The 27,939-nt window shown below is 40.2% G+C and overlaps 1 protein-coding gene across 3 annotated transcripts in view; it reads left to right on the top strand.

The window, feature by feature from the left end:
- The window catches only part of USP18 (ubiquitin specific peptidase 18), a 65,266-nt gene that overhangs the window by 22,458 nt on the left and 14,869 nt on the right, over positions 1-27,939 (top strand). For all 3 annotated transcript variants that reach the window (XM_053225535.1, XM_053225536.1, XM_053225534.1), the window contains one exon: positions 6,398-6,543. In XM_053225535.1, coding sequence (XP_053081510.1) covers positions 6,398-6,543 — 146 coding nt within the window. The remainder of the gene's footprint in view (positions 1-6,397; positions 6,544-27,939) is intronic.

The following is a 27,939-nucleotide window of genomic DNA, read 5'->3' as shown; positions in this document are numbered from 1 at the left end:
TGGGTAAATTCCTAGCAGTGCTATTGCTGGGTCATAGGGTAGGTCTATTTTTAATTTTTTGAGGAACCTCCACACTGTTTTCCAGAGTGGTTGCACCAATTTGCATTCCCACCAACAGTGCAAGAGGGTTCCTGTTTCTCCACATCCTCTCCAGCATCTATAGTCTCCTGATTTGTTCATTATGGCCACTCTGACTGGCGTGAGGTGATATCTGAGTGTGGTTTTGATTTGTATTTCCCTGATGAGGAGCGACGTTGAGCATCTTTTCATGTGCCTGTTGGCCATCCAGATGTCTTCTTTAGAGAAGTGTCTATTCATGTTTTCTGCCCATTTCTTCACTGGATTATTTGTTTTTATGGGTGTGGAGTTTGGTGAGTTCTTTATAGATTTTGGGTACTAGCCCTTTGTCCCATATGTCATTTGCAAATATCTTTTCCCATTCCGTTGGTTGCCTTTTAGTTTTGTTGGTTGTTTCCTTTGCTGTGCAGAAGCTTTTTATCTTCATGAGGTGCCAATAGTTCCTTTTTGCTTTTAATTCCCTTGCCTTTGGGGATGTGTCAAGTAAGAAATTGCTGTGGCTGAGGTCAGAGGTTTTTTCCTGCTTTCTCCTCTAGGGTTTTGATGGTTTCCTGTCTCACATTCAGGTCCTTTATCCATTTTGAGTTTATTTTTGTGAGTGGTGTAAGAAAGTGGTCTAGTTTCATCCTTCTGCATGTTGCTGTCCAGTTCTCCCAGCACCATTTGTTAAAGAGACTGTCTTTTTTCCATTGGATATTCTTTCCTGCTTTGTCAAAGATTAGTTGGCCATACTTTTGTGGGTCTAGTTCTGGGGTTTCTATTCTATTCCATTGGTCTATGTGTCTGTTTTTGTGCCAATACCATGCTGTCTTGATGATTAGAGCTTTGTAGTAGAGGCTAAAGTCTGGGATGGTGATGCCTCCTGCTTTGGTCTTCTTCAAAATTACTTCGGCTATTCGGGGCCTTTTGTGGTTACATATGAATTTTAGGATTGCTTGTTCTAGCTTCGAGAAGAATGCTGGTGCAATTTTGATTGGGATTGCATTGAATGTGTAGATAGCTTTGGGTAGTATTGACATTTTAACGATATTTATTCTTCTAACCCATGAGCACGGAATGTTTTTCCGTTTCTTTGTATCTTCTTCAATTACCTTCATAAGCTTTCTGTAGTTTTCAGCATACAGATCTTTTACATCGTTGGTTAGGTTGATTCCTAGGTATTTTATGCTTCTTGGTGCAATTGTGAATGGGATCAGTTTCTTTATTTGTCTTTCTGTTGCTTCATTATTAGTGTATAAGAATGCAACTGATTTCTGTACATTGATTTTGTATCCTGCAACTTTGCTGAATTCATGTATCAGTTCTAGCAGACTTTTGGTGGAGTCTATCAGATTTTCCACGTATAATACCATGCCATCTGCAAAAAGTGAAAGCTTGACTTCATCTTTGCCAATTTTGATGCCTTTGATTTCCTTTTGTTGTCTGATTGCTGGTGCTAGATCTTCCAACACTATGTTAAACAACAGTGGTGAGGGGACATCCCTGTTGTGTTCCTGATCTCAGGGGTAAAGCTGTCAGTTTTTCCCCATTGAGGATGATATTAGCTGTGGGCTTTTCATAAGTGGCTTTTATGATGTTTAAGTATGCTCCTTCTATACCGCCTTTCTCGAGGGTTTTTATTAAGAAAGGATGCTGAATTTTGTCAAATGCTTTTTCTGCATCAACTGACAGGATCATATGGGTCTTTTCTTTTCTTTTATTAATGTGATGTGTCACGTTGACTGATTTGCAAATGTTGAACCAGACCTGCATCTCAGGAATGAATCCCACTTGATCATGGTGAATGATTCTTTTTATATGCTGTTGAATTCGATTTGCTTGTGGCTTATTGAGAATTTTTGCATCCATATTTGTCAGGGATATTGGCCTGTAGTTCTCTTTTTTTACTGGGTGTCTGTCTGGTTTGGGAATCAAAGTAATACTGGCTTCATAGAATGAGTCTGGAAGTTTTCCTTCCCTTTCTATTTCTTGGAACAGCTTGAGAAGGATAGGTATTATCTCTGCTTTAAATGTCTGGTAGAATTCCTCAGGGAAACCATCTGGTCCTGGACTCTTATTTGTTGGGAGATTTTTCATAACTGATTCAATTTCTTCGCTGGTTATAGGTCTGTTCAAGCTTTCTATTTCCTCCAGTTTGAGTTTTGGAAGTGTGTGGGTGTTTAGGAATTTGTCCATTTCTTCCAGGTTTGTCCAGTTTGTTGGCATATAATTTTTCATAGTATTCCCTGATAATTGCTTGTATTTCTGAGGGGTTGGTTGTAATAATTCTATTTTCATTAATGGTTTTATCTATTTGGGTCCTCTCCCTTTTCTTTTTGAGAAGGCTGACTAGAGGTTTATCAATTTTGTTTATTTTTTCAAAAACCAACTCTTGGTTTCATTGATCTGCTCTACAGTTTTTTTAGATTCTATCTTGTTTATTTCTGCTCTGATCTTTCTTATTTCTCTTCTTCTGCTGGGTTTTGGGGTGTTTTTGCTGTTCTGCTTCTAGTTCCTTTAGGTGTGCTGTTAGATTTTGTATTTGGGATATTTCTTGTTTCTTGAGATAGGCCTGGATTGCAATGTATTTTCCTCTCAGGACTGCCTTCGCTGCATCCCAAAGCATTTGGATTGTTGTATTTTCATTTTCGTTTGTTTCCATATATATTTTAATTTCTTCTCTAATTGCCTGGTTGACCCACTCATTCTTGAGTAGGGTGTTCTTTAACCTCCATGCTTTTGGAGGTTTTCCAGACTTTTTCCTGTGGTTGATTTCAAGCTTCATAGCATTGTGGTCTGAAAGTGTTCATGGTATGATCTCAATTCTTGTATACTAATGAAGGGCTGTTTTGTGACCCAGTATGTGATCTATCTTGGAGAATGTTCCATGTGCACTCGAGAAGAAAGTATATTCTGTTGCTTTGGGATGCAGAGTTCTAAATATATCTGTCAAGTCCGTCTGATCCAATGTATCATTCAGGGCCCTTGTTTCTTTATTGACCATTTGTCTAGATGATCTATCCATTGTTGTAAGTGGGGTATTAAAGTCCCCTGCAATTACCACATTCTTGTCAATAAGGTTGCTTATGTTTGTGAGTAATTGTTTTATATATTTGGGGGCTCCCGTATTCAGCGCATAGACATTTATAATTGTTCTTCTTGATGGGTAGACCCTGTAATTATTATATAATGCCCTTCTTCATCTCTTGTTACAGCCTTTAATTTAAAGTCTAGTTTGTCTGATATAAGTATGGCTACTCCAGCTTTCTTTTGACTTTCAGTAGCATGATAAATAGTTCTCCATCCCCTCACTTTCAATCTGAGTGTCCTCAGGTCTAAAATGAGTCTCTTGTAGACAGCAAATAGATGGGTCTTGTTTTTTTATCCATTCTGATACCCTATGTCTTTTGTTTGGTGCGTTTAGTCCATTTACATTCAGTGTTATTATAGAAAGATATGGATTTAGAGTCATTGTGATGTCTGTAGGTTTCATGCTTATAGCGATGTCTCTGGTACTTTGTCTCACAGGATCCCCCTTAGGATCTCTTCTGGGCTGGTTTAGTGGTGATGAATTCTTTCAGTTTTTGTTTGTTTGGGAAGACCTTTATCTCTCTTTCTATTCTAAATGACAGATTTGCTGGGTAGAGGATTCTCAACTGCATATTTTTTCTGTTCATCACATTGAAGATTTCCTGCCATTCCTTTCTGGCCTGCCAAGTTTGAGAAGAGAGATCCGTCACTAGTCTTATAGGTCTCCCTTTATATGTTAGAGCACATTTATCCCTAGCTGCTTTCAGAATTTTCTCTTTATCCTTGCATTTTGCCAGTTTCACTATGATATGTCGTGCAGAAGATCGCTTCAAGTCACGTCTGAAGGGAGTTCTCTGTGCCTCTTGGATTTCAATGCCTTTTTCCTTCCCCAGTTCAGGGAAGTTCTCAGCTATTATTTCTTCAAGTACACCTTCAGCACCTTTCCCTCTCTCTTCCTCCTCTGGAATACCAATTATGCGTAGATTATTTCTCTTTACTGCATCACTTAGGTCTCTAATTTTCCTGTCATACTCCTAGATTTTTTTATCTTTTTCTCAGCTTCTTCTTTTTCCATAATTTTATCTTGTAGTTCACCTATTCTCTCCTCTACCTCTTCAATCCGAGGTGTGGTCGTCTCCATTTATTTTGCAGCTCATTAATAGCATATATTAGCTCCTCCTGGCTGTTCCTTAGTCCCTTGATCTCTGTAGCAATAGATTCTCTGCTGTCCTTTATACTGTTTTTAAGCCCAGCAATTAATTTTATGACTATTACTCTAAATTCACTTTCTGTTATATTGTTTAAATTGTTTTTGATCAGTTCGTTAGCTGTTGTTATTTCCTGGAGGTTTTTTTGAGGGGAATTCTTCCGTTTCATCATTTTGGATAGTCCCTGGAATGGTGTGGAACTGCAGGGCACTTCCCCTGTGCTGTCTTGAATAACTTGTGTTGGTGGGCGGGGCCACAGTCAGACCTGATGTCTGCCCCCAGCCCACCGCTGGGGCCACTGTCAGACTGGTGTGTACCTTCTCTTCCCCTCTCCTAGGGGCGGGATTCACTGTGGGGTGGTGTGGCCTGTCTGGGCTACTTGCACATTGCCAAGCTTGTGGTGCTGGGGATCTGGCATATTAGTTGGGGTGGATCAGCAAGTTGCACAGGGGTGGGTGGGGCACGCTCAGCTTGCTTTTCCTTTGGTGATCCGCTTCAGGAGGGGCCCTGTGGCACCGGGAGGAGTCAGACCTGCCACCAGAGGGATGGATCTGCAGAAACACAGCGTTGGGTGTTTGTGCGGTGCAAGCAAGTTCCCTGACAGGAACTGGTTCCCTTTGGGATTTTGGCTGGGGTTGGGCGAGGGAGATGGCACTGGGAAGTGCCTTTGTTCCCCACCAAGCTGCGCTGTGTTGTCCGGGGCTCAACAACTCTCCCTCCCATTGTCCTCCAGCCCTCCCGCTCTCTGAACAGAGTTGTTAACTTATAACCTTCCAGATGTTAAGTCCCGCTTGCTGTCCGAACACACTCTGTCTGGCCCCTCTGCTTTTGCAAGCCAGACTCGGGTACTCTGCTTTGCCGGTGGGCTGCCCCTCTGCCCCGGCTCCCTCCCGCCAGTCCATGTAGCACGCACCACCTCTCTGCCCTTCCTACCCTCTTCCATGGGCCTCTCGTCTACATTTGGCTCCAGAGAATCTGTTCTGCTAGTCTTCTGGTGGTTTTCTGGGTTATTTAGGCAGGTGTGGGTGGAATCTAAGTGATCTGCAGGACGCTCTGAGCCCAGCATCCTCCTACGCTGCCATCTTCCTACCTCTGGATGATCTTGATTCCCTAGGTGCTTTTTAGATGGTCGTTTCCATGCTATCTGCCCCCAGTTGTTTCCCTGCCTTCTTTCCAGGAGCAGTATAGGACCCTCTACACTCTATCCCTGCCAAGACCTCTGACCTTTAAAACTCCAAGGTTTAAGCCTTGCTGGTTGCAAGAAGTCATAAAATTCTGCCCCTCTTTTTTTCCCAAACCAATGGCTTTTGGGAAACGTTCTCCTTGTGCACTCTGCTGTGCATTTCTCTCTCTCTCCCCCTTCTCCACAATCATGGTTCCCTCCCCTCCACAGCACCTGTGATCTGTTTCTCCCCAAACCTCACCTCCATACTTCTTACATTTTTCTATGTGGCCTCTTCTCTTCCCTTCATTGTGGAGTTTGTTTTATCAGTCTTTAGGTCAATTTCTGAGGTATTTAGGACAATTTGATAGTTATGCAGTTGTGTTCCTGGGATGAGGTGAGCCTATGGTCCTCCTACTTTGCTTACATCTTCCTTTCTGCTTATCATATACTCTTTTCTGCCCAGTGCTTTCTTTTTTTCCCTTCCATTGGCATGAGCCTTTCTTCCCAGGACCTAGATCTGTATTTGCCTTTTCATTTTGGAGTACTTCAGCCTGGACATTTTACTGTATGGCCATTTTGCTATGGACCCAGGACCTTCTGCATCTGCCCTTCATTTAAGTTTGACTGTTGGGCAGAGTTGGGAGAGGGGTGAGACAACAGTTGTCTGATCCCCTCTTGAGAGGGTACTCTCTGTAGCCAATTTGCTAACATGGTATTTTTCAACTCGTTTGTACATTTAAGTCATCTGGGAAACTTAAAGTTCTGATTACTGGGCCCAACTATTAGAAATTCTGATTTAGGTATGTGTAAAGTGGCCCGGACATGGATATTTTTGAAAGTTCCCCCAAGTGATTCCAGTATGCATCTAGCATTGAGAACTGTGGCGATAAGGAGGTTCTTATTTGGCAGGATAATAATGGATGTTCTTATTTGGCAGGATAACAGTACCAAGGGGAACAGAAGAGCAAAGGAGAAGTGTCCCCTTCCAGATGCTCTTGCTACTAGAGAGGATGCGGGACAGCCGGCATAAAGCAGTGCAACCCTTGGAACTTGCCTACTGTCTCCAGAAGTACAATGTTCCAAGTAAGACAGCCCTCTCATCTCTGAGAGAGAGAGGGAGGGGGGATGGTAAGGGGGTAGAGGGAGGGTGAGGGCCTCAAAAATGAGTCAGGAACTGTCCCCTTCTCTTCTTTGTTTTTGGAGAGTTTGTGAAGAGATAGGTGTTAATTCTTTAAATGTTTGGCAGAATTAAGCCCTCTGGGCCTGGGATTTTCTTTGTGGGAAGCTTTAAAATGGTTGATTCAGGGGTGGCTGGGTGGCTCAGTCAGTTGAGTGTCCAACTCTTTATTTTGGCTAAGGTCATGATGCCAGGGTTGTGGGATCAAGTCCTGTGTCAGGCTCTGCACTTTGTGTGGAGCCTGCTTAAGATTTTTTCTCTCTCTCTCTTCCTCTGCCTCTCTCCCCCACTCGTGCTTTCTCTAAAATAAAAATAAAAATCAATAAAATGACTGATTCAGTCTCTTTCCTTTTTACAGTTAGTGTTCTTTCTTTTCAGGTTGAAGAACTGAACTCCCTTTAGCATTTCTTCTAAGGCAAGTGTAGTTATGATGAACTCCCTCAGCATTTGTCTGGGAAAGCCTTTATCTCTCCTTCATTTATGAAGTAAAGTTTTCTTGATGGCGGGTTTTTTCTTTTCATATCACTTTGAATATGTCATTCCACTGTCTCCTGGCATGTAAGGTTTGTGCAGAGAAATCCTCTGATAGCCTTATAGGGGGTTCCCTTGTAAGTGATAATCTTCCTTTCTATTATTGATTTTAAGATCTCTCTTTGTCTTTGATTTTTTAAAGTTTTAACACTGATGTGTCTTGGAGAATATCTGTTTGAATTAAATATGTTTGGGGACATATGAGCTTTATTAACTTAGATGTCTAATCTCCCCAGATTTGGGAAGTCTCAGCTACTGTTTCTTAAATAAGTTTTCTGTCACTTTCCTTTCTCTTTTGAGACTCCATCCAGTCTGCTGTCGAAACTATTGAATTCTTCAGCTGAATCACTGTGTTATTTAGTTCCAAAATTTCTATTTGGTTCTTTTTTATGTTTTCTTTCTTTGTTGAACTTCTGTTTTTCTTGCATTGTTTTCCTGATTTACTGAAACTGATTATGTTCTGTGACAGCTCTGAGTATCTTTAGAACAATTATTTATAATTATTTTCTAGGCAATTTGTATATCTCCATTTCTTTGGGATCAGTTTTTGAAAGTATACTATGTTCTTTTGGTGATATCGTGTTTCCCTGATTCTTTGTGATCTCTGTAGCCTTGTGTAGGTGTCTCCACATTTGAAGAAGTAGTTACTTATTACAGACTTTATGCATTGACTTTTTTAGAGAAAGACCTTCACCTACAGCTAGAGTGTGCTGTGGTCTAGGTCTAGTGGTGTGGGGCACCAGGTGTGGTGTATGCTGGCTCTGGGTCCAGGGGTTATAATGTCTTACTGGCTTAGGCTTCTGGGGTCCATGACCTAGATAACTGTGTGATCCTTGGAGAGAGATGTAGGGTATCTGAAATAGCTACAAGAGCTGTTAGAGTCCTCAGTGGACCTTTTGGTGCAGCAGCTAGGACCAGGGCAGGGAGTGGTGGTTGCCATTGGTGGTGTGCATGCTTGTCTGTGGGGGCTGGTTGTACGTGGCTGTTTGGTGGCAGGGTCTGGTTGTAGACACACACATAGTGGTGAGGGCAGTGGCCAGCAGCAGGTTCTGGGTCTTACTGAGGGTGCATTAGCAGCTGTGGGGGCTTTTGCTATTGGTTTGCAGTTCTGTGGTTGCAGAGATCACTATGGGTGCACATATTACATTGAAGGCTGGTGACAAAGGTCAAGCCAGGAGTATACACATGCACAGCTGTGGAGGCTAGCTGTAGATGAGCCCAGGGCATAGGACAGAGACAGTAGTTGGGGCCAGATGTGGGCCCACAAGCAGCTGTGTGGGCATAGTGCACTCCTTTGGCTGAAAAAGCTTGCCCCTGGAATGTGTAGGGCAACAGAGGTTGGTGATGGGATTCAGGCTGGCAGTGTATAGGTTGCACAGATGCAGAGGTTACTTGTAGGCAATCCCAGAGGTGCAGGCCAGTGACAAGTGTTAGGGTTGGATCCAGGCTCATAGGCAGCTTTGGGGGGGGGTCTTAGCTGTTGAGAAGCAGTTATGTGGCTATAGGGGCTCACTCTGGATGTACATAAGGCAGTAGAGAATGGCAACAGGATTCAGGCTGGCAGGTGTAGGTGCACAGCCACAGGGTTTAGCTACAAGTGTGTAAATGGGGGTGGGGGTCAGCTATGAGGATGTAGGCTGACACTTTGTATGTGTGAAGCCACAGAGGCCAGGAATGTCTGCTGTTGTGATTTTCTGAGCACTGGTGGGTGGAGGGGAATGTAGTGGGGAGGGACTCTGGTAATGGTGCCTGTAAACAAAAATCTGTGGGGTGACCATCTCAGTGGTGAAATCTGCAGGGTATCTATGGTAGTTGTACTGTCCATTAGTTTTTTTTCAGTGGTAGAAGCTAATGGGGTCCTTAGTGGGGTGGGTCATGGGGAACTGTGGTGGCTTCTGTTACATGGATAATACTAGCAGTTGCTTCCCTTATTCCTTGTTCCTAGACATTTACAGACATCTCAGCTTTAATGATTTCCAGGTGGGGTGAAACGAAACTAGGTCCTTCATCCAGTGCCCTGAAAGGGTGGGGAAGTTGGTCATTCATCCTGTTCTCCTTTTCCTGGTGAAAGGAGCTTTTTTTTTTAAATATGAAATTTATCGTCAAATTGGTTTCCATACAACACCCAGTGCTCATCCCAACAGGTACCCTCCTCAATACCCATCACCCACCCACACCTCCCTCCCACCCCCCATCACCCTCAGTTTGTTCTCAGTTTTTAAGAGTCTCTTATGTTTTGGCTCCCTCCCTCTCTAACCTTTTTTTTTTTTCCTTCCCCTTCCCTATGGTCTTCTGTTAAGTTTCTTAGGATCCACATAAGAGTGAAAACATATCGTATCTGTCTTTCTCTGTATGACTTATTTCACTTAGCATAACACTCTTCAGTTCCATCCACGTTGCTACAGAAGGCCATATTTCATTCTTTCTCATTGCCACGTAGTATTCCATTGTGTATATAAACCACAATTTCTTTATCCATTCATTAGTTGATGGATATTTAGGCTCTTTCCATAATTTGGCTATTGTTGAAAGTGCTGCTATAAACACTGGGGTACAAGTGCCCCTATGCATCAGCACTCCTGTATCCGTTGGGTAAATTCCTAGCAGTGCTATTGCTGGGTCATAGGGTAGGTCTATTTTTAATTTTTTGAGGAACCTCCACATTGTTTTCCAGAGTGGCTGCACCAATTTACATTCCCACCAACAGTGCAAGAGGGTTCCCATTTCTCCACATCCTCGCCAGCATCTATAGTCTCCTGATCTGTTCATTTTAGCCACTCTGACTGGCATGAGCTGGTGTCTCATTGTGGTTTTGATTTGTATTTCCCTGATGAGGAGCGACGTTGAGCATCTTTTCATGTGCCTGTTGGCCATCCAGATGTCTTTAGAGAAGTGTCTATTCATGTCTTCTGGCCATTTCTTCACCGGATTATTTGTTTTTCGGGTGTGGAGTTTGGCGAGTTCTTTATAGATTTTGGATACTAGCCCTTTGTCCCTTACGTCATTTGCAAATATCTTTTCCCATTCCGTTGGTTGCCTTTTAGTTTTGTTGGTTGTTTCCTTTGCTGTGCAGGAGCTTTTTATCTTCATGAGGTGCCAATAGTTCCTTTTTGCTTTTAATTCCCTTGCCTTTGGGGATGTGTCAAGTAAGAAATTGCTGTGGCTGAGGTCAGAGGTTTTTTCCTGCTTTCTCCTCTAGGGTTTTGATGGTTTCCTGTCTCACATTCAGGTCCTTTATCCATTTTGAGTTTATTTTTGTGAGTGGTGTAAGAAAGTGGTCTAGTTTCATCCTTCTGCATGTTGCTGTCCAGTTCTCCCAGCACCATTTGTTAAAGAGACTGTCTTTTTTCCATTGGATATTCTTTCCTGCTTTGTCAAAGATTAGTTGGCCATACTTTTGTGGGTCTAGTTCTGGGGTTTCTATTCTATTCCATTGGTCTATGTGCCTGTTTTTGTGCCAATACCATGCTGTCTTGATGATTAGAGCTTTGTAGTAGAGGCTAAAGTCTGGGATGGTGATGCCTCCTGCTTTGGTCTTCTTCAAAATTACTTTGGCTATTCGGGGCCTTTTGTGGTTACATATGAATTTTAGGATTGCTTGTTCTAGCTTCGAGAAGAATGCTGGTGCAATTTTGATTGGGATTGCATTGAATGTGTAGATAGCTTTGGGTAGTATTGACATTTTAACGATATTTATTCTTCTAACCCATGAGCACGGAATGTTTTTCCGTTTCTTTGTATCTTCTTCAATTACCTTCATAAGCTTTCTGTAGTTTTCAGCATACAGATCTTTTACATCGTTGGTTAGGTTGATTCCTAGGTATTTTATGCTTCTTGGTGCAATTGTGAATGGGATCAGTTTCTTTATTTGTCTTTCTGTTGCTTCATTATTAGTGTATAAGAATGCAACTGATTTCTGTACATTGATTTTGTATCCTGCAACTTTGCTGAATTCATATATCAGTTCTAGCAGACTTTTGGTGGAGTCTACCGGGTTTTCCACGTATATCATGCCATCTGCAAAAAGTGAAAGCTTGACTTCATCTTTGCCAATTTTGATGCCTTTGATTTCCTTTTGTTGTCTGATTGCTGGTGCTAGATCTTCCAACACTATGTTAAACAACAGCGGTGAGAGTGGACATCCCTGTCATGTTCCTGATCTCAGGGGTAAAGCTGTCAGTTTTTCCCCATTGAGGATGATGTTAGCTATGGGCTTTTCATAAATGGCTTTTATGATGTTTAAGTATGCTCCTTCTATCCCGCCTTCCTCAAGGGTTTTTATTAAGAAAGGATGCTGAATTTTGTCAAATGCCTTATCTGCATCAACTGACAGGATCATATGGGTCTTTTCTTTTCTTTTATTAACGTGATGTATCACATTGATTGATTTGTGAATGTTGAACCAGACCTGCATCCCAGGAATGAATCCCACTTGATCATGGTGAATAATTCTTTTTATATGCTGTTGAATTCGATTTGCTAGTGTCTCATTGGGAATTTTTGCATCCATATTTGTCAGGGATATTGGCCTGTAGTTCTCTTTTTTTACTGGGTGTCTGTCTGGTTTGGGAATCAAAGTAATGCTGGCTTCATAGAATGAGTCTGGAAGTTTTCCTTCCCTTTCTATTTCTTGGAACAGCTTGAGAAGGATAGGTATTATCTCTGCTTTAAATGTCTGGTAGAATTCCCCAGGGAAGCCATCTGGTCCTGGACTCTTATTTGTTGGGAGATTTTTGATAACTGATTCAATTTCTTCGCTGGTTATAGGTCTGTTCAAATTTTGTATTTCTTCCCATTTGAGTTTTGGAGGTGTATGGGTGTTTAGGAATTTGTCCATTTCTTCCAGGTTGTCCAGTTTATTGGCATATAATTTTTCATAGTATTCCCTGATAATTGGTTGTATTTCTGAGGGACTGGTTGTAATAATTCTATTTTCATTCATGGTTTCATCTATTTGGGTCCTCTCCCTTTTCTTTTTGAGAAGGCTGGCTAGAGGTTTATCAATTTTGTTTATTTTTTCAAAAACCAATCTTGGTTTCATTGATCTGCTCTACAGTTTTTTTAGATTCTATCTTGTTTATTTCTGCTCTGATCTTTCTTATTTCTCTTCTTCTGCTGGGTTTTGGGGTGTCTTTGCTGTTCTGCTTCTAGTTCCTTTAGGTGTGCTGTTAGATTTTGTATTTGGGATATTTCTTGTTTCTTGAGATAGGCCTGGATTGCAATGTATTTTCCTCTCAGGACTGCCTTCGCTGCATCCCAAAGCATTTGGATTGTTGTATTTTCATTTTCGTTTGTTTCCATATATATTTTAATTTCTTCTCTAATTGCCTGGTTGACCCACTCATTCTTGAGTAGGGTGTTCTTTAACCTCCATGCTTTTGGAGGTTTTCCAGACTTTTTCCTGTGGTTGATTTCAAGCTTCATAGCATTGTGGTCTGAAAGTGTTCATGGTATGATCTCAATTCTTGTATACTAATGAAGGGCTGTTTTGTGACCCAGTATATGATCTATCTTGGAGAATGTTCCATGTGCACTCGAGAAGAAAGTATATTCTGTTGCTTTGGGATGCAGAGTTCTAAATATATCTGTCAAGTCCATCTGTTCCAATGTATCATTCAGGGCTAAAATGAGCTCTTTCGAGCTGGGGAGTTCCCTCTTGGCACTGGGAAGTGCTGGCCTGGAGGGTGGGATGATATAGGCAAAATGAAGCTCTTTTTCCTATTCTTTTTGTGTGGTTATCCTCACGTTTTTACCATTGTGTTGCTCAAGTTTTTTTTTTCTTCCTGTTGCTGAAGTTTCTTTTTTTAAATTTTATTTTAGAGAGAGAGTGAGAAAAGGCATGCATGAGATAGGGAGAGGGTCAGAGGGAGAGAGAGAGAGACTTTTAAGCAGGCCCTATGCTCAATACAGAGCCTGATGTGGGGCTCAATCCCACAACCCTGTGGTCATGACCTGAGCTGTAATCAAGAGTTGGACACTCAACCACCTAAGCCACCCAGGAACCCCTGTTGCTGAAGTTTTTTAAGTGGATTCTCCTGTTTTTATTTATGGATAGCTATGTAATCGTTGATCTTTTGTGGGGGCTTGGAGACTGGGGTCTTCTACTTTGCCGTCTTGGTGATGTCCCTCTGAATCCCAATGCTTTTTTAAGAATGTTATTTAAATTTCAGTTAGTTAACATATAGTGTAATGTTTTCAAGAGTATAATTAGTGATTCATCACTTACATACAACACCCAGTGTTCATCATAACAAGTGCCCTCCTTAATGCCCATAACCCATCCAGACCATCCCCCACACACCTCCCTCCATCAGCCCTCAGTTTGTTCTCTGTCTTTGAGTCTCTTATGGTTTGTTTTCCTCTGTCTTTCCCCATACTCCCATATATTCATCTGTTCTGTTTCTTAAATTCCACATATGAGTGAAATCATATGGTATTTGTTTTTTCTCTGACTGACTTATTTGACTTAGCATAATACTTTCTGGCTCCATCCACCTCATTGCAAATAGCAAGATTTCATTCTTTTTGATGGCTGAGTAATATTCCATTGTATGTATATACGACATCTTCTTTATCCATTCATTAGTCAATGGCCACTTGGGTTCTTTCCATGGTTTGGCCATTGTTGATAAGACTGTTATAAACATCAGGGTGCATGTACCCCTTTGAATCTGTATTTTTTGTATCCTTTGGGTAAATAACCTAGTAGTGCCATTGCTGGATCATAGGGTAGTTCTATTTTTAATTTTTTTTAATATTTATTTATTTTGATAGAAAAAGCATGTGTGGGGAAGGGCAGAGAGAGGGGGGCACAGAGAGGATCCAAAGCGGGCTCTGTGCTGACAGGAGCAAGCCCAATGCAGGGCTAGAACTCACGAACCATGAGATCATGACCTGAGCTGAAGTTGGATGATCAACTGACTGAGCCACCCACATGCCCCTATTTTAAATTTTTTGAGGGACTTCCATACTGTTTTCCAGAGTGGCTGCACCAGTTTGCATTTTCACCAACAGTGCAGAAGGGTTCCCCTTTTTCTGCATCCTCACCAACCCCTGTTGTTTCCTGTATTGTTAATTTTAGCCATTCTGACAGGTGTGATGTGGTATCTCATCATTTTTTTTTTTTCTTTTGAGAGAGGGAGAGAGTGAGCAAGCTGGGGAGAGGGGCAGAGGGAGAGAATCATAAGCAGACTCCACGCTCAATGCAGAGCCCAACCCAGGGCTTGATCCCATAACCCTGGGAAAATGACCTGAATCGAAATCAAGAGTTGGATGCTCAAGTGACTGCGCCATCCAGGTTCCCCTCATCATGGTTTTGATTTGTATTTCCCTGATGATGAGTGATGCTGAATATCTTTTCATGTGTCTGTTAGCCATCTGGATGTCTTCTTTGGGAAAGTGTCTATTCATATCTTCTGCTCCTTTCTTCATTGGATTATTTTTGGGGTGTTGAGTTTGATAAATTCTGGATACTAACCCTTTATCAGATATGTCATTTATAAATATCTTCTGTTCCATAGGCTGCATTTTAGTTTCATTGATTGTTTCCTTCACTGTGCAGAAACTTTTTATCTTGATGAAGTCCTAATAGTTCATTTTGCTAGTAAGAAGTTATGACAAGGCCAAATGGGTTGCTGACTGTGTTCTCCTCTAGTATTCTGATGGTTTCCTGTCTCACAATTAGGTTTTTCATTCATTTTAAATTTATTTTTGTGTATGGTGTGTCGTAGACTCTAAGTCTAAAGTTCTCTTTTGTCTAGCAAATGAGCAGATGCAGGATTAAAATGAGAGATGGCTAATGTCCAGGAAAAAGACAAGATCCCCAAATGAGGGTCCTTGCCCTGTATTTATTCAGATGAGAAGGCTTGCAAACGTGATGGGTATGTACAAAGAGACAAAGAAACTGGGAACATTAATTTGTGGATGTGAGGTGGAAAAGGGGATTTTGAAGATATACAGTGTTTGGGGTTTTGGTCAATATAAAACAAAATTCAGGCGCTGGGCAGATGGGTAGATGATTGTCAACAGCAGACAGGAGGCGCCATCCTGTTTATCTTTGTCAGCCTAGGTGATGAGACAGATAGGGGGAATAACCTCAGGGTTAATAAGGCACCTTTTCTTTTGTTAACCATCTCTGCTCTGGGCTGCTGTGCCTGCAGTGCAGTGGTCCAAAGTCCAGTTCACCAGTTTGCCTAACCTGGCCCTATCCTCCTATGAAAGCAGCTGTATGCTGTAGTACTAAATTTGGGGTGCTTTCACCCTGAATATCTAATCTTGTTATTCCTATGTATTGGGCACCTTTGCACTGTTTCTATTTCAGGCCTTTGCTTCTCCTTCTCTATTTTTGGGGGCTCAGCACCCCCTCCCTATTTTGGGGTGCATTTGCACCTCCCTATTCTTGGCACCTTTGTGCTTCCCTATTCTTGGCGTGCCAATCTGGTTACCCAAACTGGGGTGTGAGAATTTTATGACTTTGTATTTCTTTATGCCTTGTTAACCCATTGGTGTAAGCCTGGGGGATTCCTAAGTTTATCCCCCACAGTGGTGTAAGAAAGTGTTCTAGTTTCATTCTTTTGCATGTTGCCATCCAGTTTTCCCAACACCATTTGCTGAAGAGACTATCTTTTTTCCATTGGATATTCTTTCCTACTTTGTTGAAGATTAGTTGACCATATAGTTGTGGGTCCATTTTTGGGTTTTCTATTCTGTCCATTGATCTATGTATCTGTTTTTGTGCAAGTACCATACTGTCTTGATGACTACAGCTTTGTAGTTTGAAGTCTGGAATTGTGATGCCTCCATCTTTTCTTTTTCATTTGCTTCCATGCACTTTTTAATTTCTTCTTTAATTTTGTGGTTGACTCATTCATTATTTAGTAGGATGTTCTTTAACCTCCATCTATTTGTGGTCTTTCCAAATCTTTTTCTTGTGTTTGGCCTCAAGTTTCATAGCATATGATAGTTTGATAATATGCATGGTATGATCTAAGTTTTTTTGTACTTGTTGAGGGCTGATTTGTAACCCAGGATGTGATCTGTACTGGAAAATGTTCCATGTGCACTCAAGAAGAATGTGTATTCTGCTGCTTTAGGATGAAATGTTCTGAATGTATCTATTAAGTCCATCCAGTGTGTCATTCAAATCCATTGTTTCCTTGTTGATTTTATGCTTTTATGATCTGTCCATTGTTGTAAGTGTAGTGTTAAAGTCCCTTACTGTTATTGTATTACTATCAGTGAGTTTCTTTATATTTGTTATTAATTGTTTTAAATATTTGGGTGCTTCAAGTTGGGGGCATAAATATTTATAATTGTTGGATCTTTTTGATGGATAGACTCCTTAATTATGATGTAATGCCTTTATTCATTTCTTGTTACAGTCTTTGGTTTAAAATCTAGTTTGTCTGATATAAGAATGGCTACTCCAGCTTTCTTTTGGTATCCATTAGCATGATAGATGGTTCTCCATCCCCTCACTTTCAATCTGCAGGTGTCTTTAGGTCTAAAATGAGTCTCTTAGGGGTGCCTGGGTGGCTCAGTCGGTTAAGCGGCCAACTTCGGATCAGGTCATGATCTCGCAGTCTGTGAGTTCGAGCCCCGCGTCGGGCTCCATGCTGACAGTTCAGAGCCTGGAGCCTGTTTCAGATTCTGTGTCTCCCTCTCTCTGACCCTCCCCTGTTCATGCTCTGTCTCTCCCTGTCTCAAAAATAAATAAAACATTAAAAAAATAAAAAATAAATAAAATGAGTCTCATGTAGGGAGCATATGTGGTCTTGTTTTTTTTTTTTTATCCATTCTGATACACTGTGTCTTTTTAGTGGAGTATTTAGTCCATTTACATTCAGAGTGATTATTGATAGATATGAATTAATGCTTTTGTGTTATCTGTAAGGTTGATGTTTCTGGTTGTCCTCTGTTCCTTTCTAGTCTTTGTTGCTTTTGGTCCTTTTCCCCCCCATTCAAAGAGTCCCCTTTAATATTTCTTGAAGGGCTGGTTTAGTGGTCACAAGCTCACTTAGTTTTGTTTATCTGGGAAACACTTTACCTCTCCTTCTATTCTGGGTAACAGCCTTGTTGGATAAAATATTCTTAGCTGCATATTTTCCCCATTCAGCATATTGAATATATCATGCCATTCACTCTCTTCTGGCCTGCCAAGTTTCTATGGACAGATCTGCTGTGAATCTGATTTGTCTTCCCTTATAGGTTAAGGACGTTTTTCCCTTGCTGCTTTCAGGATTCTTTCCTTGTCTGTGTGTTTTGTGAATTTGAGTATATGTCTTGATCTTGGCCGGCTTTTGTTGAATTTAATGGGAGTTCTCTGTGCTTCTTGGATTTCAATGTCTGTTTTCTTTCCCAGGTTAGGAAGTTTTCAGCTATAATTTGTTCGAATAAACCTTCTGCCCTTTTTTCTCTCTCTTCATCTTTTGGGACTCCTATGATAGGAATATAATTATGCTTTAAGGAGTTTCTGAGTTCCCTAAGTCTACACTTGTGATCCAATACCTTTCTTTCCCTTTTTTCAGCTTCATTATTTACCATAATTTTATCTTCTCTATCACTGATTTGTTCTTCTGCTTCATCTATCCTCATTGTCATGGAATCCATTTGGATTTGCATCTTGGTTATAGCATTTTTAATTTGGCCTAGAGTTTAGTTCTTTTATGTCAACAGTAAGGGATTCTCTACTGTTTTCTATGTTTTTATCAAGCCCATCTAGTATCCTTATAATTGTTTTAAATTCTAGTTCAGGCATATTATCTATCTGTCTATCTATATATCTTTTGATTAAATCCCTGGCTGTGACCTCTTGTTCTTTTTCTGGGGTGAATTCCTGTGTCTTTTCATACTGTCTTTTTAAGGTCGAGAAAAAAAGGAAGCTAGATCCTAGATGTGTTTAGGTCTGCTTGTTAGAAGAAGCTAGATTCAAAAAAAAATTAAAAACATAAAAATAAAAATGAAAAAAATAAAAAAATTGCTTTCTCTGGGGTACCTGGGTGGCTCAGTCAATTAAGCATATGACTTCAAATCAGGTCATGGTCTTGTGGTTTGTGAGTTCAAGCCCTGCACCAGGTTCTGTGCTAACAGCTCAGAGCCTGGAGTCTGCTTCAGATTCTATGTCTCCCTCTCTCTCTGTCCCTCCCCTGCTTGTATTCTATCTCTCAAAAATAAATAAACATTAAATTTTTTTAATAATAAATAAATAAAAATTGCTTTCTCTGTATCCCAAGCAGGGGAAGAAAACCAAAGGAAGCTAGATCGTATTTCCCCTAGAGCTATAGCTTTGCAGCACTCTATAATCAGTACACTTGGTGCAGGTGAGGAGTTTGTGCTGGTATTCTGGGGGTGGGGTCTGCTGTGGTGATTCTCAGGTGGACTTGCCCTAGTGGAGATGCACCTGCAGGGTGCAGGGTGGTGGGGTTTGGTATAAGTGGCTCTGGCCTCCACTTGGTGGTGCTCTTTTGCTCACTGAAGTCTGTCAGTGCTTATGGCAGGGTGCAAATGGTGTCACTCCATTCCTTCATCCCCAGAGCGGGGAGCTCACGCCTGCCATTCTTCAGGAAACCCTCAAAGAAGAGCGAACAACCACCTGTCATGTGTCCCCTTCTTCCACAAGATCCCTGCTTTCTCCCTGCCTGTGTCTGAGCTGTCTGCTTTCCAGGTGGCATAGCACTTGTGTGTTTTACCCCAGGTGCACCGAACTCCAAATTTTAGAGATCTGAGTGGCACGGACATGTGCTGATCCTCTAAGGTCGTGTCTTCCTGCACTATGGCCTGGTGCCAGCTTGCCCCAGAAATCAGTTTCATGACCGTGCAGCAATTCAGAATTGGTGGTAAAGCACAGCAGAAAGCCAGCACCAAGGCTTGCTGTCCTCAGCCCGTGTTCCTTTTCTTATGTTAGTAAATGGGGCAGCTCAGTAGCACCCACTATGTCTCTTGCTCCTGGAGAAGCTGTGTCCCCTCTCCCAAATGCATTCCAAGCAGGGGATCTTCAGCCTATGCTGCCTACTCCTAGGTCTCTGTCTTCCCTCCCCACCAGAGCACTATTAAGCCCAGCATGTGTGACTCTGAAACTTCAGACCCTGTGCTCCATTGTTTATAAAAACTTGTGATATTCAGTCTCTCTCCTCTTCTCTGTCAATATTTTTGGGAAGAGTTTTTTCTTGTGCAATTCCCTGCATGCTCGCTTGCTTGCTTTCTCTCTCTCTCTCTCTCTCTCTCTCTTCCTTTCTCCATGATCAGGGCTCCCTCACCATCATAACACCCACAGCTCTTCTCCCCACTAAATCAACTCTCCACAGCTCCTACCTTCTAAGTCTAGTTGTGCTTTTTTCTCTCAGTTCTCAGATCAACTTCTTGGGTGTTCAAAATGATTTGATATTTATCTAGCTGTGTTCAAGGAATGAGACAAGCCTAGGGTCTCCCACTACTCCACAATCTTAACTCCCTCCTGAATCCTGGTGCTTCTTATTTCCTCATTTGGATTTGTGTTACCATGTTGTTACTGTACAGTTTCATTTTATCCAGGAGGACTTCCTTTAGTATTTCTTGTAGGACAAGTCTTTAGTGATGAATGGTCTCAGTTTTTGTTTATTTCAGTGTCTAAATTTCTGCTTCATTTTTGAAGAGAAGTTTTGCTGGATATAAAACTTTTAGTTGACAGCTTTTCTACCCAGCATTTTGAATATGTTATCCCACCATCTTCTTTTCTCATATTTTCTGATGAGAAGGAAGGTGTGATCTTATTGAGGACCTGTTGTGTATGTTTGTGTCCCATCAAAATCCATATTTTGAAATGTAACCCCCAGAGTGATAGTATTAGGAGAAGGGGCCTTTCGGAGGTGATGAAAGTCATTATTTCTTTAAATATTCCTTCTGGCCTTTGTCTCTTGCTGCTCCTACTGGGACTTACATTATATGTATGTTGGTGTAGTTGATGGTATCCCACAGATTCTGAATTTCTGTTCATTTTTTTTTAGTAGATTGGTTTTTTTTTTTAGAACAGCTTTAGCTTCACAGAAAAATTCAGCAGAAAGTCCAGACATTTCCCATAGATTCCCTGCCACTGCACACCCATTTTCCTCCATTATCAATCTTCTGCACCGGAATGGTAGATTCATTAAAATAGATGAATCTGCATTGATACATCATTATCACCTAAATCCTTGATTTACCGTAGCGTTGTTTCTTGTTCTTAATTGCTCTGGTCAGAACTTTCAGTGATGCATTGAAGAGAAGTGGTTAATGTGGCCATCCTTGCCTTGTTCCTGATCTTAGAGGAAAAATTTTCTGTCTTTCACAATTGAGTGGTGTTTGCTGAGAGTTTGTCATATGTGGCTTTTATATGTTGTATTTTCTTCTATTCATATTTATTTTTATCACGAAAGAATGTTGAATTTTGTGAAATACTTATTCTGCATCAATTCAGATGATCACATGTTTTTGGATTTGTTGATGTGGCATATTACATTGATTGATTTTCATATGTTGACCCATTCTTGCATTCTAGGAATAAATTTCATTTGGTAATGATGTATAGTCTTCTCAATATGCTGCTGAATTGTTTCCTAATATTTTGTTGGTGATTTTTGCATAAATGTTAATAAGGGATTTTGGTCTCTGTCTTTTCTTGTAGTGACTTTGTCTGGCGTTAGTATCAGGGTTATGCTGGTCTTCTAAAATGAGTTGAGAAGTGTTTTCTCAAATTCAGTTTTTAGGAAATGTTTGAGAAAGATTGGTATTAGATCCTTTTAAATGTTTGGTAGAATTAATTACTGAAGCCATAAGCACTATGATTTTTCTTTGTCCAGATATTAAGATTACTGATTCAATCTAACTCATTATGGGCATATTCAGATTTTCTATATTGTCATGATTTAGTTTTGGTAGGTTTGTTTTTCTCGGAATTTGTCCATTTCATCTAGGTTATTCAATTTTTTGTTCATAGTGATCTCTTAAAATACTTTAAAAGTTTTTGTAGAATTGATGTTAAATTCTACTTTAATGTTTGATTTTAGTAATTTGAGGCCCTTTTTTCTTAGTCCATTTAGCCAATTAAAGACTTGTCAATTTTGTTAATCTTTAAAAAAAACCAACTTTTAGTTTCATTGATTTTCTCCATTATTATTCTCTATTTACTTTATCTCTGCTCTAATGTTTGTTATTTCACTTTTTTCTATTAGCTGTTGGTTAGTTTGTTCTTTTGTTTCCTTAAATTATAAGTTAGGTTGTCGACTTGAGATCTTTTTGGTTTTTCAATGATTGGGCCATACTTCCTATTTCTTTGTATGCCTTGTGTATGCATTGTTGAACGCTGGCATTTGAATTTAATAATGTGGTAACTCTGGTAATCAGATTCTTCTCCAGGATTTTGTGTTTATTATTATTATTTTATTTGTTATTTTTATTTATTATTATTTTTGTTTATTGCTTTTGGTTTTTTTATTATATAACTTGGCACAGTTATCTCTGTGCCAAGGATCAGAGTAAAGTATAAACTTAATGTCTTCTCTGGTATTTTTGCACCTTTCCCTTTGTGTTTATGTCACTTTTTAATTTTCTCTGTTTATACCATTGTTTTGGGGTGTCCTAGTCTTTAGCATTTGACTCCTCAAAGGGGAAAAGCAAAAAATGAAGGGAGAGGAAATCAGGGATCTAGTTCTTTAAATTCCCCTTGGAAGTCATTTGAGCCTGAAGGAGAGGGGCTTGAAACACTGGAGAGACATAAAATTACCATGGCTGCCTGCCTCTTTGTTTGCACATCTGTGATCAGAAACATCAATAATCAGAGCACAGATCTCAAAATTTGGAAGACAGAGTCCTTTACGCCCATCCCAGCTTTGACACACCATGCACAAGCTGCTGGCCACATGGCTAGGGGTGGGGGATGGGTTGTTGCTACTGTGCAAAGATGAAATTGACTGAAATTAACCATTGTTTATCTCTAGTCTTCCCCTAGAAGTTGCAAACCTTCAACGAACTCTAGAGTTCAAAAATATTAATATCAGACAGATTCTGCCAGCGCAATTATTGTCTACATGGGGAGACAGATTCCTGGTGCTTCCTACTCCTCCATATTCCTAGAATCCTCCCTAGCTCATTTCTTTTTGACACTGAATATTCTATTCTCTGGGTGTACCATAGTTTATTTATCTATTTACCTACTGAAAGACATCTTTGTTGCTTCCAATTTTAACAATTACGAATAAAGCTGCTATGAACATATCAGGTTTTAGTATACATATGTTTTCAACTCCTTTGAGTAAATACCAAGCACCGTGATTGCTGAGTCCTATGTAAAGAGTAAGTTTAGTTTTGTAAGAAACCACCATACTGTCTTCCAAAGAGGCTGTACCATTTTGCTTTCTCACTAGCTATGAATGAGAGTTACTGTTCTCTGTGTTCTCACCAACATTTGATGTTAGCATTTAAAATTTTTGGCCATTCTGATAGGTATGTAGAGGTATCTCATTATTTTAATTTGCAACTTCTCATTGACATATGCTGAGCACTGCTTCATATGCTTATTTGCCATCTGTGTATCTTCTTTGGTGAGATGTCTATTCAGGTTTCTCACCCATTTTTTTTTATTTTTATTTTTTATTTTTTAATTTTTTTTCAATATATGAAATTTATTGTCAAATTGGTTTCCATACAACACCCAGTGCTCATCCCCAAAGGTGCCCTCCTCAGTACCCATCACCCACCCACCCCTCCCTCCCACCCCCCATCAACCCTCAGTTTGTTCTCAGTTTTTTTTTTTTTTAATTTTTTTTCCCCCAACGTTTATTTATTTTTGGGACAGAGAGAGACAGAGCATGAACGGGGAAGGGGCAGAGAGAGAGGGAGACACAGAATCAGAAACAGGCTCCAGGCTCTGAGCTGTCAGCAAGAGCCCGACGCAGGGCTTGAACTCACGGACCGCGAGATTGTGACCTGGCTGAAGTCGGACGCTTAACCGACTGCGCCACCCAGGCGCCCCGTTTGTTCTCAGTTTTTAAGAGTCTCTTATGCTTTGGCTCTCTCCCACTCTAACCTCCTTTTTTTTTTTTTCCTACCCCTCCCCCATGGGTTTCTGTTAAGTTTCTCAGGATCCACATAAGAGTGAAAACATGGTATCTGCCTTTCTCTGTATGGCTTATTTCACTTAGCATCACACTCTCCAGTTCCATCCGTGTTGCTACAAAGGGCCAGATTTCATTCTTTCTCAATGCCACGTAGTACTCCATTGTGTATATAAACCACAATTTCTTTATTCATTCATCAGTTGATGGACATTTAGGCTCTTTCCATAATTTGGCTATTGTTGAGAGTGCTGCTATAAACATTGGGGTACAAGTGCCCCTATGCATCAGTACTCCTGTATCCGTTGGGTAAATTCCTAGCAGTGCTATTGCTGGGTCATAGGGTAGGTCTATTTTTAATTTTCTGAGGAACCTCCACACTGTTTTCGAGAGTGGCTGCACCAATTTCGATTCCCACCAACAGTGCAAGAGGGTTCCCATTTCTCCACATCCTCTCCAGCATCTATAGTCTCCTGATTTGTTCATTTTGGCCACTCTGACTGGTGTGAGGTGATATCTGAGTGTGGTTTTGATTGGTATTTCCCTGATGAGAAGCGACGTTGAGCATCTTTTCATGTGCCTGTTGGCCATCCGGATGTCTTCTTTAGAGAAGTGTCTATTCATGTTTTCTGCCCATTTCTTCACTGGATTATTTGTTTTTCAGGTGTGGAGTTTGGTGAGCTCTTTATAGATTTTGGATACTAGCCCTTTGTCCCTTATGTCATTTGCAAATATCTTTTCCCATTCCGTTGGTTGCCTTTTAGTTTTGTTGGTTGTTTCCTTTGCTGTGCAGGAGGTTTTTATCTTCATAAGGTCCCAGTAATTCATTTTGCTTTTAATTCCCTTGCCTTTGGGGATGTGTCGAGTAAGAGATTGCTACGGCTGAGGTCAGAGAGGTCTTTTCCTGCTTTCTCCTCTAGGGTTTTGATGGTTTCCTGTCTCACATTCAGGTCCTTTATCCATTTTGAGTTTATTTTTGTGAATGGTGTGAGAAAGTGGTCTAGTTTCATCCTTCTGCATGTTGCTGTCCAGTTCTCCCAGCACCATTTGTTAAAGAGACTGTCATTTTTCTATTGGATGTTCTTTCCTGCTTTGTCAAAGATTAGTTGACCATACATTTGTGGGTCTAGTTCTGGGGTTTCTATTCTATTCCATTGGTCTATGTGTCTGTTTTTGTGCCAATACCATGCTGTCTTGATGATTAGAGCTTTGTAGTAGAGGCTAAAGTCTGGGATGGTGATGCCTCCTGCTTTGGTCTTCTTCTTCAAAATTACTTTGGCTATTCGGGGCCTTTTGTGGTTACATATGAATTTTAGGATTGCTTGTTCTAGTTTCGAGAAGAATGCTGGTGCAATTTTGATTGGGATTGCATTGAATGTGTAGATAGCTTTGGGTAGTATTGATATTTTGACAATATTTATTCTTCCAATCCATGAGCAGGGAATGTCTTTCCATTTCTTTATATCTTCTTCAATCACCTTCATAAGCTTTCTATAGTTTTCAGCATACAGATCTTTTACATCTTTGATTAGATTTATTCCTAGGGATTTTATGCTTCTTGGTGAATGGGATCAGTTTCTTTATTTGTCTTGCTCTTGCTTCATTGTTAGTGTATAAGAATGCAACTGATTTCTGTACATTGATTTTGTATCCTGCAACTTTGCTGAATTCATGTATCAGTTCTAGCAGACTTTTGGTGGAGTCTATCAGATTTTCCATGTATAGTATCATGTCATCTGCAAAAAGTGAAAGCTTGACTTCATCTTTGCCAATTTGGATGCCTTTGATTTCCTTTTGTTGTCTGATTGCTGGTGCTAGAACTTCCAACACTGTGTTAAACAACAGTGGGGAGAGTGGGCATCCCTGTCATGCTCCTGATCTCAGGGAAAAAGCTCTCAGTTTTTCCCCACTGAGGATGATGTTAGCTGTGGGCTTTTCATAAGTGGCTTTTATGATCTTTATGTTCCTTCTATCCCGCCTTTCTTGAGGGTTTTTATTAAGAAAGGGTGCTGAATTTTGTCAAATGCCTTATCTGCATCGACAGGATCATATGGTTCTTATCTTTTCTTTTATTAATGTGATGTATCACGTTGATTGATTTGCGAATGTTGAACCAGCCCTGCATCCCAGGAATGAATCCCACTTGATCATGGTGAATAATTCTTTTTATATGCTGTTGAATTCGATTTGCTAGTATCTTACTGAGAATTTTTGCATCCATATTCATCAGGGATATTGGCCTGTAGTTCTCTTTTTTTACTGGGTCTCTGTCTGGTTTAGGAATCAAAGTAATACTGGCTTCATAGAATGAGTCTGGAAGTTTTCCTTCCCTTTCTATTTCTTGGAACAGCTTGAGAAGGATAGGTATTATCTCTGCTTTAAATGTCTGTTAGAATTCCCCAGGGAAGCCATCTGGTCCTGGACTCTTATTTGTTGGGAGATTTTTCATAACTGATTCAATTTCTTCGCTGGTTATGGGTGTGTTCAAGCTTTCTATTTCCTCCTGATTGAATTTTGGAAGAGTGTGGGTGTTTAGGAAGTTGTCTATTTCTTCCAGGTTGTCCAGTTTGTTGGCATATAATTTTTCATAGTATTCCCTGATAATTGTTTGTATCTCTGAGGGATTGGTTGTAATAATTCCATTTTCATTCATGATTTTATCTATTTGGGTCCTCTCCCTTTTCTTTTTGAGAAGGCTGACTAGAGGTTTATCAATTTTGTTTATTTTTTCAAAAAACCAACTCTTGGTTTCATTAATCTGCTTTACATTTTTTTTAGATTCTGTCTTGTTTATTTTTGCTCTGATCTTTATTATTTCTCTTATTCTGCTGGGTTTAGGCTGCCTTTGCTGTTCTGCTTCTATTTCCTTTAGGTGTGCTGTTACATTTTATATTTGGGATTTTTCTTGTTTCTTGAGATAGGCCTGGATTGCAATGTATTTTCCTCTCAGGACTGTCTTCGCTGCATCCCAAAGCGTTTGGATTGTTGTATTTTCATTTTCGTTTGTTTCCATATATATTTTAATTTCTTCTCTAATTGCCTGGTTGACCCACTCATTCTTGAGTAGGGTGTTCTTTAACCTCCATGCTTTTGGAGGTTTTCCAGACTTTTTCCTATGGTTGATTTCAAGCTTCATAGCATTGTGGTCTGAAAGTATGCATGGTATAATTTCAATTCTTGTATACTTATGAAGGGCTGTTTTGTGACCCAGTATGTGATCTAGGAGAATGTTCCATGTGCACTCGAGAAGAAAGTATATTCTGTTGCTTTGGGATGCAGAGTTCTAAATATATCTGTCAAGTCCATCTGATCCAATGTATCATTCAGGGCCCTTGTTTCTTTATTGACTGTGTGTCTAGATGATCTATCCATTTCTGTAAGTGGAGTGTTAAAGTCCCCTGCATTACCACATTCTTATCAATAAGGTTGCTTATGTTTATGAGTAATTGTTTTATATATTTGGGGGCTCCCGTATTCGGTACATAGACATTTATAATTGTTAGCTCTTCCTGATGGTTAGACCCTGTAATTATTATATAATGCCCTTCTTCATCTCTTGTTACAGCCTTTAATTTAAAGTCTAGTTTGTCTGATATAAGTATGGCTACTCCAGCTTTCTTTTGGCTTCCAGTAGCATGATAAATAGTTCTCCATCCCCTCACTCTCAATCTGAAGGTGTCCTCAGGTCTAAAATGAGTCTCTTGTAGACAGCAAATAGATGGGTCTTGTTTTTTTATCCACTCTGATACTCTATCTTTTGTTTGGTGCATTTAGTCCATTTACATTCATTGTTATTATAGAAAGATATGGATTTAGAGTCATTGTGATGTCTGTATGTTTTATGCTTGTAGAGATGTCTCTGGTACTTTGTCTCACAGGATCCCCCTTAGGATCTCTTCTGGGCTAGTTTGGTGGTGACAAATTCCTTCAGTTTTTGTTTGTTTGGGAAGACCTTTATCTCTCCTTGTATTCTAAATGACAGACTTGCTAGATAAAGGATTCTCGGCTGCATATTTTTTCTGTTCATCACATTGAAGATCTCCTGCCATTTCTTTCTGGCCTGCCAAGTTTGAGAAGAGAGATCCATCACTAGTCTTATAGGTCTCCCTTTATATGTGAGGGCACGTTTATCCCTTGCTGCTTTCAGAATTTTCTCTTTATCCTTGTATTTTGCCAGTTTCACTATGACATGTCGTGCAGAAGATCGATTCAAGTTACATCTGAAGGGAGTTCTCTGTGCCTCTTGGATTTCAATGCCTTTTTCCTTCCCCAGTTCAGGGAAGTTCTCAGCTATTATTTCTTCAAGTACACCTTCAGCACCTTTCCCCTCTCTTCCTCCTCTGGAATACCAATAATGCGTATATTATTTCTTTTTAGTTCATCGCTTATTTCTCTAATTTTCCCCTCATACTCCTGGATTTTTTTATCTCTCTTTTTCTCAGCTTCCTCTTTTTCCATAATTTTATCTTCTAGTTCACCTATTCTCTCCTCCGCCTCTTCAATCCGAGCCGTGGTCGTTTCCATTTTATTTTGCATCTCATTCATAGCGTTTTTCAACTCTTTCTGACTATTCCTTAGTCCTTTGATCTCTGTAGCAATAGATTCTCTGCTGTCCTCTGTACTGTTTTCAAGCCCAGCGATTAATTTTATGACTATTACTCTAAATGCACTTTCTGTTATATTATTTAAATCCTTTTAGATCAGTTC

Source organism: Acinonyx jubatus, chromosome B4 (assembly GCF_027475565.1).
Source record: "Acinonyx jubatus isolate Ajub_Pintada_27869175 chromosome B4, VMU_Ajub_asm_v1.0, whole genome shotgun sequence".
Taxonomy (NCBI): Eukaryota; Metazoa; Chordata; class Mammalia; order Carnivora; family Felidae; genus Acinonyx; species Acinonyx jubatus.
Note: the sequence above shows the minus strand (reverse complement) of the source record. Positions and strands in the feature narration are given on the sequence as shown.